Consider the following 13,790-nt stretch of genomic DNA (forward strand, 5'->3'; position numbering starts at 1 on the left):
AAGAAATGTCAGTGCTTGATGTTTTCGTTGCATGACAGCATTCCATGCTTCACTGAAAAAAACGCAAACATCAGCATAGTAGAGATCCAGAAAGATCCAAATGAATAGGTTGAATCATATCAGTTCCGAACTCGTCACTGTACTCAAGAATTACATTCAGTTGCACATTAATTTGCTCTTCATTGGAGACTCGACCGAATCCCACATGAATCGCTAGTTTTATCCCAAATTTTTCCGAAGAATTGCTGCATTCGTCCTCATCAAATTTTTATCAGAAAATCCGATTCATACGATCGGTCGTAATGAAATCGAAGTTTGGATGAATCTGAAGAAGACTGTTGTTGAGGAACTTGTTGGCCACAATCAACGACGTACTTCCTGTGATCAGGACGTTACAGAGAAGCGCATGTAATTTTCCTCCGTCTTGATCTTTTGAAAGTAGACCAGGTCAGCGTTTTTCCTTTCGTTAAAGTGAAATTAGAGTCAATATTTGGGAGGTGTGGGAAGCAGTTATTGTCAATTTTTACGAGCGCTCATAATTCTATCGCAACATAAATTGAAAAGTCAGATTAACGGATATTCGATTGCGGCGTCCGAAAATTTGTCTGGCTGACGGGCCGGTGAGAAAATTTCTCCGAGGTTCAGCCGGTACCACCCTCCTGTCGGACATCCAGTGCTTGAATTCACATGATAACGGCGTGCCATAGGTGAAACTCCCAGCGCTGTGCGAAAACACGGAGGTGTGTTTACAGCACGTACTCACATTTGATGAAGGAGCAGCTAGGTGAGTCCAAAAGACAAGTATGTTGAATTCGTCTAACTCTGGACACCGCTAGAATCTGCTAAGCTGTTTGTCCGCACCTTTCGCGGCCCTGGCCATCGAAGAGAGAAATTACTTGCAACGAGCGAATGTTTGGAATCCACAAATGTGTCCCAAAACAAGTGTCACAGAAATGCTCTGTGGTGGGTATATAGTTGAAGCAATCATCCACCATTTTTCGTTAGTGCCGGGTCCAATGCAAATCGACCACCTAACTCAGTTTCAGAGGCACCGAATGCAGTTGTGCATTCAAATATCCCGAATCCGCAACGATATCTGGGCATTATTCTCCTCGTCACTGTGTACTCACTGTACTCACTCCTCGATGGTGTCAGAGCTACACTCGCTTGGCTCGTAAGTAGACACGGAAAACTGACGACGATCAGCTTCTCATTCGCAAGACTCCATCGCAAACGTTGCCATAAGTAGCCGCTGTATTCCGGCGACTACCAACGGATAACCGGTCAGGTAAGAATCCTTTCATCCAGTGACTTTGATTGCCCGGGGTGGTTTCGTTGATTTAGATGGGACAGTTACCTCCGAAATTACCGTGCCTGTATTCGATCGCGAAACTCAGTCGTCCTGTAGTATACCTCTAGTTTATCAATCTATTGCAAAGACCGTACATCCCTTCCGCTAATCTGCGAACAATTCCCTATTTAGTTTTCCGTTTGTCAGTTGAAAACCAAGTGCCAATGAATGAAGGTTTCCGGTGCTAAACTATCGGCCACATAAAACTTGAATGAGTAACGGACACATTTAAACCTTAAGGGTCATGACATAATAAGTTAGCTTGCACTGAATAATTTCTGTTACTTTTACGATTTGGAACTCGGCTAGCTAGCTGTGCAGCAAAAGCATTACTCTGGAGTTAGAACGCTGACTGAGCCGTTCTCCTCGGTATCCACAGTCAGAGATTCATCGAGTTTCGCAGGAAAGTTGCAACTATCAATCCAACTGGCTTTAGCTAATAATGCGTTTATCCTCTTTCGCCACGTGGTAGACCGTCTACCTGTGAATCGTTACCACTGAGCACATTGCTGGAGTAGGTAGGCGGTCTATTTACATACGAGGTAAATGTCCTAATTGGAGTAAACAGTGAAACATTGGTAGCTTATCCATCCTATAGCCATATATCCATGAGGGGCAAAATGGCGTCACTTTGGCACCACAGGTGTTGGATTCCGGTAACACCTGTCCCGATTTTCCCCACTTGAGAAGTGATCTCGCCTCCAGTCATTATACCGGATTCCCACAGTTACTCGGTTAAGTATATTTAGCTACCGATTTGACTGACTGGTCTGCAAACATGAGGTTCGGGCTGTCTTCCACCCAGTTTTATTGCATCATTTCACATGTTACCCGCATAAATCGCGCATCCACTAGCCCGATTGTTCCATGTAAGCTATTCGAAATGGCTTGCATTTGAAAAATTTCCGAACGAAGGAGAACGCTAGTATCTATTCACCTAATATTAGCGCGCAAACGACCCGGGACCATTCTGATCCACGCGGCGTCTGACGCATTTATAAGAGTTCCACGCAGCAGGTCACTAACACATTTTTGTAGGAATAATAAGAACGGATGGTTCTGCCTGAACAAAAGGACCCGGGCAACAGCTTACTATTCGAATGCTCATGACCACTGTATTTTGCATAGATTGCATCTATAATCGAGGGCGTTTCTGTTTGCAAGATGCACCACAGCGTCCGGAATTCTACACAGTCGTAATAGTCCTTTAGATCAAGTACCACAAGCAACGTAGTGCGCTTTTTGAGAGAGTGGCGCTTTTCGGGGTGAATGTGCGATGGTTGCATCATAAACTATGGATGAGAGCTGACTAATTGTCTCCTCTTCCGACAGGTTAACAACCTGGTGTTTTTCATATCAGAGAGCAACGTGGATGCCATGGTCACCGGGTCGGTGGCCTGATGGCTTTCGCTTGACTTTGATGCGCTAGTTATACGTATTTTTGTCAATACTGAAGTGTTCAAGTCACTTGACTTTCTGTTTTATTAAAATTCTTCCATGCAATTGTCGTTTGATCGTCAACCATTGTTTAGACTATGCGGGGTTCAGACCCATTTGTCCGAGTGCATTTTCTCTTTTGGGAAGGGTGTTTCGTTTAGAATGTACCTGCTGATCGCACAATAGTAGCAATGCCCCATTCATGCAAACGTAACTGTTCTTTAAAGCGCTCAGCGCATCACTCAGGACAACAAATCTTTGGATGACTTTCTATTCAACCGCTTTTGCAAATTGTTTTACTGGCAGCTGTATGTACTTAACCGGCTGAGCCAATCGGCTGAAATTGGGCACGAATTTGGTTTGTGGCGTAAGTATTTCCTTATCTTCATGCTACTGTGCGATTCACCAGTGTTCCCTCTCCCTCTTCAGACTTGTAATTATCAGGCAATTAGCTGATCCGCGTGCACTATTCTGGTCGCGCCACCATGAGAGCAGCTGTATGATCTGTTGATCTCGATGAAATCCAACATGCGCTTGGTCGACAGACAGCTCTGAAAGCTTCTCATCCATTTATCTTCCAACCAACCAGTGCCATCAGCTTGAGTGTGTGTTTCCAGTATCCATCCATGCTGATAAGCCCAGCATCTATTCAAGTAGATTAAGGAAGTAGGCGAACGTAACTGTTCCAGTTTGTCTATTGAATGAAAGCGGACTGACAAAGTGATCCAAATAAATGCATGAACGGATCCTAGCTACGTAGTTACGCAATCCATTAGCATCTGAAAGCCACATGGTTCAAGCTAGTCTATGACTGGGCTGGTAGACGTGCTGAACGCATTGAGGCATTTGGGTTGGGAGGGGAAAGGCTTGTTTGATAAGGAATAATGAGAGACGGGCTGCAAAGGACGACTATGTAAAGATCAGCCTTTTTGTAGTACCCCACCTTTAGCCTGAAATCTAATGTTCCAACCCACAAGACACTGGGAGTATACAGTCTGACCCACACGATACTGATCTGTAGGTTTTGCTCGGGGTACCCCGTCGAAGTCAATGTCACAGTAATTTTTTATCGCTTGTAAGCGGGCTGCTTAGCTCGGTGGAGTAGACAATAAAGTGTTACCGTCTGTGAATTTTCATTACGCATGGCAGATCCATTTGTATCGGGTTTAGGATTTTATTAATAATGATATGGGAATTCGCCTCCTTTCTTTCGCATTCACCTCGTCGATGTCTCAGACGGTGGAACAGTTCTAACCATTATAATGCTCTGAATTACTGCAACACCTAAGCCTGCCCACCACGTCAACGATGTCGGTTTTGATCGCGTAAAATCGTATAGAATTTACCGTAGATTGGTGCCCACTAGCAAAACTGATAATCTGTTTAGTTTTGGAATTTAACTAGCTGGTTTTACACTGAACCGATTCTAACTAATATCACATTGCTAATAAAGTGGCTGAGAGAGAGAGAGAGTAGCATGAGAGTTCAGACCCTGACGTGAGCAATATGTTGCATCGACCTTCACATTAGCTTTTTAAGAAAACATTAGGCTATGTCCAGACAGGTATTTGGCTACACAAGTCAATCTTAGGGAGGATAATGCCATAAATTTGGGTATTTCTGACGATTTTTCCGGAGTCCTCTTATTTCCCTGGTCTCCGTATTGTTAGTATCTGTAAGTTTCATCTGAACTGATATTCTTGACTGCATTGTACAGAAACAAGCTACAATTCACTACTCCCCTTAGAAGCCAGTTGACACTCATGGATTCTGCGAGATTGTTTCTTGTCAGTTTGTCCACTGCGGCACTTCTTGCGGTCGTTGTGTCGACTCCGATGTATGAGGCGAGCCTTCTCCTTTGGCTTGTTCGAACCAACAGTGTTACACGACGTCGTTAGTGTTAAAGAAATACGGGTAGTTATACGTCGAAACGAATAAATTACCACGATTTGTTGGGTATCTGATAATGTGTTGCTTCGTTGATTTGTCTACTTTTCAAGACAAACGTTTTTGCTGCAATATGCTGATTTATCTGTCAGTCTAGCTTAATTTGCGGTACAGTTTGTTTCCCACATCCAGTAACGTGTGTTTTGGGTCTGGTAGCGAAGGCCATGGAGTGACAAATATTGAAGGATTTTTGTCGGTTGCAATTTTTTTTTTCGGCTAGGCGTTTCGTTCTTAGTCACACAACTCTCGTTTGAACGTTCGTGTTCCCGTTCTGGAGATATTATTCCGGTGAGTCCACATCAAAGGGAAACACCGGACTCGATCTTCTCTCTTATTAGAGCTCATCAGCAGTGCATATCCAATGGCCGTGCCAGGATTTGAACCCCGCACATCTGATATGCGAGGGGAGCATGTAACCACTACTCCACCAACGCACGCTGGACGCATCTGAATTTTCACGTCTGAGCAGGCGAACGTGTTCACACTAGAGCGATGTGATTGGTGTGCCCGACTCATCGTACGACGACCCGGTAACTGTCCTGGTTGTGGCGATCGATTGACCCGCCAGTCAGATATTCCCAGTCAGGTAGCGTGGCACATGCGTGAAACCAACTGGGCAGCTTTTTGGTTACTTTTCTTGGCATTACACTACAAACGCCCCGTCATTACTGGGTTACACTAACGGGTATCTTGGAAAACCTCTGCCAAAATATTTTATCCTGACCGTTGAAAAGACAAATTGTGAATTAGTCTTTGGAGCGTGGTGCTCTAAAACAGCTCGAACCTTGGTTTCCAGATTACGTATATGTCAGGTTTTCTCCGATACATTACCCAAGCAGACTGCAGGCTATTCGTACTGAAGCGTGAAACGGCTTTTGGCAATGTAGTTTGACTCACTCTGGGGTGTCCTCGTGTTCCATACGAACGGTATCCTTTCTCGTATTGCCATGACAGGAAGTGACTGTCAACCATCTGACTGTACTCGCAGCCCACCGGAAGCCAACGCTCATTTACCCACTGGGCTTGGTTTCGGCAAATGTGACTTTCTATTTGTACTCATCAGTAAATTGGCTCAAGTAGTCCACCAATATGACCAGTCGTTGTGCTGTGGATTTTGAGTCGTCTGTCAGGGCTAAACGGCGCTAGTGACTAAACCTGGCGAAATGTGGATCGAATCTTCGTCAATAGCCAGAGTGACGAATCTTGAAGACAAAAACAATTTACTGCAAAAAGTAGTTGTACCTGTGAACCTCCTTTAATTTGCCACAAAGTCTTTCTTCAGGATTTTGTCGATGGAGTAATATCACGATGAAATCGAGTAAAGTTGATCGTTAATATTTTTGACGCATAAAAATTTATTTGTTTTCTTCAATGTTTGACGTTTATACAAATATGGCACGAACATATTACTTTACCGGATTGGAAAAGGTACACTGTTGAGTTGAAGCAACGTTCTCATTTTGAACCTGTGGTACCGTATACCACACTGGTCGTGCTCCTACTTTATCCTACGTCAGTTTAACCTCATACTGTCATTGGCCAATGCTTTATATCCTTCAACTACAAAAAGCAGTTACCGATCAGTTGTACTCATTTGTCACGCTACCGTTTTGAATGTGATATCGCATCGTGGATATTATCATTTTATTCTGATGGATTGAATGTCCAGGTGTTGTATAAGATTCTTCATTGTGTTATGGAACCGCATCAAAGATTCCGGAAGACATCAATCAGGGCATCGGTGCTGTGGTTCCTTTGTTCTGGTCTATAAACAAAACGATGCCTCAGTGCATATGAACAAAATCAAGAGGCTTTACGGACACAGATGAAAACAATTACCGACAGGTGTGTCACTAGAACTACTCATGTCGAGTGAGTCGCGGTCTCCGTCAGTTTTTGTTACAAATGATGTTCCTTGTAACATGATGGAAGCTTTTAGCGATGCCGACCTGAAGATATTGTGTGTAGATAGATCTTGTGCGCGTCCATACACCACTACTGATTAATCAACGCAAGGCACTGACAGTCTGGGTCATTCATTGGGTAGTTTTTCATCCGCACGCCCAGTTCAGTACTGACAATTTTTCCAGTCGGAAGTCAGATCCTCTAACATAACAATGGCGGAATCGGAGCCAGGTTCGACAAGTTAATTGGTGAGGCATCGGTGGCAGTCTGGCGGTGACATAGATTTAACATCCGGTCGCACAGGCGGTCGCTTTTGACGGAAGAGCCAGACGTCGACAATTCATCTACACTATCCCACAGTCTTACCTTCAAATTGGAGTAACCCTGAGTTCTTGTGGTATCCAATGTTTTGATGGTGCTCATGTGTATAGAGACGTCAACAACTTGAGCAACAAACAATCCCAATCAATACGTGCGTCCCTTCACGCCTCGTTGATTTCGGAGAATTGAATCCATGTCAAGCAATCAAAAAGAGGGTGACAAGGTTAACATCTGATCATACAATAACTGGCACGGCCCAAGACACACTACTGAGCGCTTCATTCAAACTCGTGGTGAAGAGTAGTACTTCGTCTCTGAAGAGAATTTCTTGGAAGAGAGAACGATTTTGATTGACTCTGTGAACAGCGGCTATGTGCTTTAGCCAGAGCAAAATGCGGGAAATCTAAAGGCTGTCATATGCTCCCGCATTCAGCCTGTTGCCAAGCTGCTAGATGACAAGAGTTCACTATGCGTGCAGTAATCAGTGAATTATGCTGTGTTGAATAGACTACTTTTGCGTTAGGACTACTTCAGGCCTGGTCATTGTTCAGCAATTGCGCTTCTTTCGTACATGGTTAGGTGCTGGTCTGAGCGAATCGCCAGAAGTTCGCCGTAAATTGCTGGAAGGGTGACATGCAGAAGTACAAGGTATGCATAAGTATATTGTTATCCACCCAATTTATGATATGAAAAATTCGAAAAGGTCTGGTTAAAGTACATGGCAAGATAAAACTATTCCGCATATCTTCCTAACTAAAAACTCTACTCCCGAGGCACTCTTTATGGCCAACTGCAGCCCAATTTGTGAAAATAAAATGTACTTTTGCCCCCATCTGCCAGAGTGAGGAAGAGGTGGGGAGATCGCAAGTACCAGCTTACAGCAAAGCAACATTTACAGGCTTCAGGGCCTTGAAATATCATTTCCTTCTCATTGTAACAGACAGGGATGATTAAAGCAGTATTTTGCCCATGAACAGAGTCTGGTGGTACGCGCGGGTGTTTCCCACAACCAAGCGGCAAGTGCATAGTAGCCCTGAACTCCTCTCGTTTCCCTATCTCTGGAATATTTCTTTAAAGAATTCCACTTATGACTCTCATAATGAACCAATGACTCGTGTTCTGTTTCTATTAACCATTATCAAACGGTTGAGATCACTACTTGATTTCCGTGGTTAGCTAGTTAGGATACACATACCATAATCAGTACGTTGAATAAACTGAGTTTCGGGACATTCGCTTGATGTTTTGATCAACTTGGCCAACTTTTCACTGGGACAATTTGGAATATTATTCTCCTAGCGAATACCACTTTAGGTTCAGGGAGATTAAGGTTTAATATTCTGTTTAAAATTTTGTTTAAATTCTGTTTTAAAATTCTGCTCATCCGCCGATAATTAGTTTTTAGCTGACAACGACATTACTATTCCTACGGAGTCTGATGTTATTAGTACGCAATGCGGAAACGTGACGTTACTTTAGTTGACAGTGTATTTTGGAGGTCGAAAGTGATGGTCGTCATTTGTATTATCGTCTTTACTCAGTTAGCTGCTGTGTCTGCCAGTCGAAACCGGGAAGGATGACATCTTGCATGCATGTCAAATTATTCTGAAATATAATCCATCGAATATTTTTTTAATCCAAGCTATATGGTTCCAGTGATAGGAAATATAACTCGAAATAAAAATTTCTGCTTGCAAGGAAAGAATCTTCGATTATATTAGTCGATAAAATTGAGCTAGGTTTGAATGAAGCAGGAGGGATTGAGGAATTTGAACGTGCGAACCATCAAAAACGACCATCGAACGACGCGCGAAATCAACACAAGACGTACGAGAGGTAACTTTTTTCGCTGGAGTATTTCGCTGACTTTAAGAGCAACCGAGTCATATTCACCAATCTTGGTTTGACCTAAATTGAGAGAGTATCATAAAATATCGAATATAGATTATTAGACTGTCTATTCCAGAAAACAATGGTTGAAGCATTGATTACATTTCTGAAAATCAAACAGTATGAAATTATCACTCACTTGTGTCACAGGGCTATCCCTCACTTACACCTAATGTTATTCGAGCATATGGGCTCTCAAAGCAAAAAAGTCTACCGATTCATTTTCCCAACTAAGCATCTTGGTTTAGGGAAACTTCGTCACGTTGAGAGTACTAGCTACTGATTTGGAGCGATATTATTCTAAACTAATGCTAAACTATGCTGTGGGAGTAGAATGGAGCATAATTTTGTCTTACTTATTCGAGAAGGAGGGAATTGTTGGGCTGTTAGGACAGATTTTGGTGTCGGAATAACGTACCACTTGAAGTTAAATTGAACTCAAGTTATCCATCTTTGTATAGCACTTGGAATGTGGTTTTATAAATTTATGTCAACCTACTACACTACTCTCCACAGAAAAATAACCAGTATCTCTTATTCCATGCCTGGAGTTGTCAGATAAAAGTCAGGCAGCCATTCACTCAAAAACGACAGGAAAGCACTTTCACAAAAATTCACTCTCAGTATCATCCATGATTTACAATTCACCTGCAATCAGTTGTGGAAAAGCAAACTTTTGTGAAGCTAATTAACAGCATCCTGTTGATGAACCAATTACCGGTTAAGTGGTTAAACAAGAACAAGCGCATTCAGTCAAAAGTCGGTGAACACTTTTAGCTGTCACTGAATCGGCAGATCCCTAAGTTCCCGTCAGCTTACAATTGCATCCGCTTGTCACGCCACTAACAGTCAGATAAACAGTGAACTACCGCGACTCTGGTATTTATCAAAAAGGGAAATGTTTCCTCGTCTTGTCATCATGGTGGGCAGGAATAAAACTGCTGGCACAGAATCTCATTTTTTCTTCCATATCAATCACATTTTCGGGTCTCATTTGCTCCGCGGAAATGCTTCAGCGCAGTTTTGTCGTAAAATGAAGATGTCATCTACGTTCTTCCATCTTCAAGATTAACTATCTATCGAAACGGACAGTGTCGTACTGTCTTATGGTGATTCTGCTGTCGCCGAAATAACCCATCATTGATGCCGTGTACTTCATGGATTCGAAGGGGCGGTAAACGTAAAATGTGGTTGTGTCCATCGGCTGACGCTCATATTGAAGGTTGAAGTAAAGTCCATGGTAGTAAACTACTAGTTGTGTACTCTAAGTTTATGCTTTGACCGAATAATGGGGCGCTCTGACTAAAGGTCTGTGCAAAGTGTACTAAGAAAATTACAGACCTCCTACAGGTAGGTAATTAACAAAAGTTTGGTTGAATTTTGAGGGAAAACGACTTAAGGGTTTACTTATCACAAACACTGCAAGTAATATTGCTACGTAAATTTTGCAGACATTTCAGTCGTAAAGGTATCCTAAACTTGCTCACGATAGACACTGGCAAGGGTTTGCTATCAACCTGTGATAAAGCATGACTGGATAACTCTATGTTCAAACGGTTCCACACCATCTATTCTAAAAAATTTTATGAAAGCCACAGAAAAGCAGCAGGTTAAGCGAATCTTAGGATTCTCAATGAAACCAGCCGAGTCGGGTCCTTAAGTCTAAGGTAAGCTGGTAGTTTTGTGATGAACTTTTGTGCGGGCAAGTTGTGTCGTTGTTGATTGATCAAAATGTAGTGGAAGCGATTTGTTGTTTATTACAGTTTAGCGTAAGAGCATGAAAACGTTTGTTCATTTAACCACAAAAATTAACCAATGAGTGGACTATAATATCGTAAGCGAGCGTCGATAAATGTGGCAATAACTTTCATTTTTAAGCTTAAAAAGTCATCATCAACGATGATAGTAAACGAGGCGGTGTGGAACCACAAAATAAGTGGCTTTGAACGCGTGTTTGTTGGCCGGACTTTTTTGTGAGAACAAAAACCGGTAATCCAGAGGCGATAGTCACCAAGCAATCAAACCCTCTGTCCAGATTTTACTGGTGCAACTCTTAGGTGTAGGATTGATCACTACAACCGAAAGTCGAAAAACGCTCTGTATGGCTGATAAGCCAAAGAATTTATTGTTTCAATTCATTTACACGAAATTTCTTTTACCTAAGGCCATATTTTTGTTGACTAATATCAGTCAGCGCAATTGGTCGGCAACGTAGGCCAAGGACATCTTTTTCAGTGAACGAAGAATGTCTTCTAACCACAAAGACAAACAGAAACCACCCGTGTTAGTACGTAATTCGGAACAGTTAGCTGCCAATAAAAATGCTGATATTTTCTCCAGTGAGGTAACTAAGTTGCGCCTTCGGATATCGCAGCAATAAGAAACTTTGATTCACTCTACTTACTTTGATACCTTGGGCAACATGCAACGGAATTTCGTGGCAGACTGTGCTGAATAAGTGCAGGTGAGTGTTTCTGCGCGAACTTGTTTCGAGCCACTGGTTCAAGCAGTCTGAAAGAAGACAGGAAACATAATGTTGTGACACAATCAGAAATAAAGACTGGAAATTGTTTGGCTAGTTGAGTCAATTTACATTGAAACGATTTTCATATTTACCCAAAACGTTCACATGATTGATTCCTAAATAAACGCCATGATTGCGCTCGCGAGCATTAGGGGGAACCAGCTGCTTATTTGTTACTTTAATTGCGATAGCAGGGGGAATAGTTAACCGGATCCTAGTTTCCAGATGTCTACATCAGGCGCCTATACAAGTGATAATCAAAAGAAACGTAGGCCTATTACCGACTGAGAAACACCCTACTGGCCAACTGTATGGCCTGGGCGCATATCATTTGCCACGAGTCTTTTAAAGAAAGCCAATGTTGGATGATGCATGGGGGTTCTACAAAACGAAAAAAATGAAAAGCCAAGCAAAGCGGTCCATTTGCAAGCGTATCTGTCGTGATTAAGATAAAACCGGAATAGGACAAACAACCTCGCATAGCACCACCTTGATATCCCAATTTATCATGCTGCCCCATGTATCGGTAACAAGAAAACGTTTTGTAAGGCAATATCATGAGCACGTTAGTGCTCGTTTCATTAAGAATCCTTTTCTGCGTATTCCTTTTGCGCTAGGCCTCTAAATCCCCTTTATTTTTCGAGGCTACTTAGTGTGTTACGCGTAAATGGAATGTACTGAGAATAACGTCGGATAAAGAGACTCACCATCAGCTGTATAGTGTGAGAGGCGATGAAGCTCTCAGGTAGATTGGGTTTTGGTCCTTGCACGCGGTATCCAGTGAAGTTCGTCAAAATGAAAAGATGAAATAAATACGATACTGAAAATGGATTACAGCCCCCAAATACTGGCAATTTTTAACGGTAATTTCCTATTTTTATCCCACAAACAACCGGAGTTCGCGCCGTTGCTAAGTAAACGAATTATCTTTGAATTACTGATTCCTTTATGAAGTCGTACGGGTAAAACGTAGCCTTACGAACCTCCGAAGACATGTGAACAGAATGCACCAATTCGACCAATTTTAGCTATGAATAACTCATCATGTTGTCAAATAGCTCTACAGCCAGAATACTACTCACAAACACTGAAAGCTTCTATGGACTTCTCTCCTACCTAGGGCAAGTCGATATCCCTGAAAATCATGGATTCACTTAGTGTGAGGCAATGCCTCATCAACGTGTCCCCTATTGGAACTGTGAATTTTTCGGCAGTTAAATGGTTTCCCTTCCGGCTCTAGTCAAACATACCTTCCCGATTCTAAAAGGCTTCATTTTATTATGTGGTCAGGGGCTCAGCTATAAGCATATTGAGGGTGTCGCGATGGTGAGCCCTTTGGGACTATCCCTGTCTGATGTTCTTAGTACCGTCGTTGGCATAACACAGCCATCGTTGCATAAAACATGTTTGGATCCTTTACTTGTCACAAGCAATGAGACAGACACCTGCCCTCTGTCTTCAACACCCCCCATGAAAGCACCTTATTCACCGATATAGTTGAACGCAACAGCAACAACCTTTCAGGCATTTTGATCTCGAAAGATACTATACTTCGCTGTGCATAATGGAAACCAAAGTGGACGTAATAATATCGAAACTTTACGATTTTGCGTTCGTTACTGTACAAACTCGCGCGTTGATGACTTTGTCTACAGAGTTAAACTGAAGGGCACCCCGAATTCACACGTGGAGGAAACCGAACTATTGAAGTATCTACGGCAGTCAATCAAATGGCCTAACCGCTTCATCAATGAATACCTCGTTACGTGTGGCACGTGAGGTACCACTCATATTATCGAGAAATTTTACAGTGAGGTTTCTTACACTGATGATCAGACTTCCAGCCTAGTCAAATGGATGCTAGATGTATCTCTGCCGTGGACATACAATGCAAGACAATTATATGCGGAATCATTTACACGGATTATGCCACTGCCACTTATAAAATGTTGGCTTCATGTGCATATATGACTCACTTTATTTATCAGTTTGGTTGCAGCTCCCTTATGAGTATGTCGGTAGAATTGACAGTGAGTAAAGGGCGACGTGCTCAAAAACTCCGTACCACGGCAGCTGACTCAAAGCTGATCAAATCCATGGTCAAGTTGTTGATTGCCATGCCTCCAATCGACAAAAGTCACACAGCCGAACTCAGCCTATCGTTCCGGATCTCAGCACAAGGAGGCGGTCACAGAAGTTGAAATTCCTTGGGACTGAATAGAATAGTCAACTTAATCCTGTCCTGCAACTCATAAGGGAATCTAATTGCTGAGCTTTCCAGAAAAAGAAAAAGCAAGAGCCCCCAACGAATAGCGCAAGTTTAACCTGAAACTGCAAAATTGAACTGATGCTACTATAAAGTGATCTATGGGTTGGTTGTCATTTTGTTGCCCTCCAAATAGTCCACTACATATT

At 42.5% G+C, this 13,790-nt stretch overlaps 1 protein-coding gene across 1 annotated transcript in view; it reads left to right on the plus strand.

Moving 5' to 3' along the window:
* The window catches only part of T265_06426 (hypothetical protein), a gene marked incomplete at both ends in the record, with an annotated part of 35,135 nt that extends 21,559 nt beyond the window's left edge, over positions 1 to 13,576 (plus strand). Inside the window, 2 exons of the mRNA XM_009171684.1 lie at positions 276 to 408; positions 13,375 to 13,576. Coding sequence (XP_009169948.1) covers positions 276 to 408; positions 13,375 to 13,576 — 335 coding nt within the window. The remainder of the gene's footprint in view (positions 1 to 275; positions 409 to 13,374) is intronic.
* Between the last annotated feature and the right edge of the window lie 214 nt (positions 13,577 to 13,790).

Source organism: Opisthorchis viverrini (genome assembly GCF_000715545.1).
Source record: "Opisthorchis viverrini unplaced genomic scaffold opera_v5_132, whole genome shotgun sequence".
In the NCBI taxonomy this organism is placed as follows: Eukaryota; Metazoa; Platyhelminthes; class Trematoda; order Opisthorchiida; family Opisthorchiidae; genus Opisthorchis; species Opisthorchis viverrini.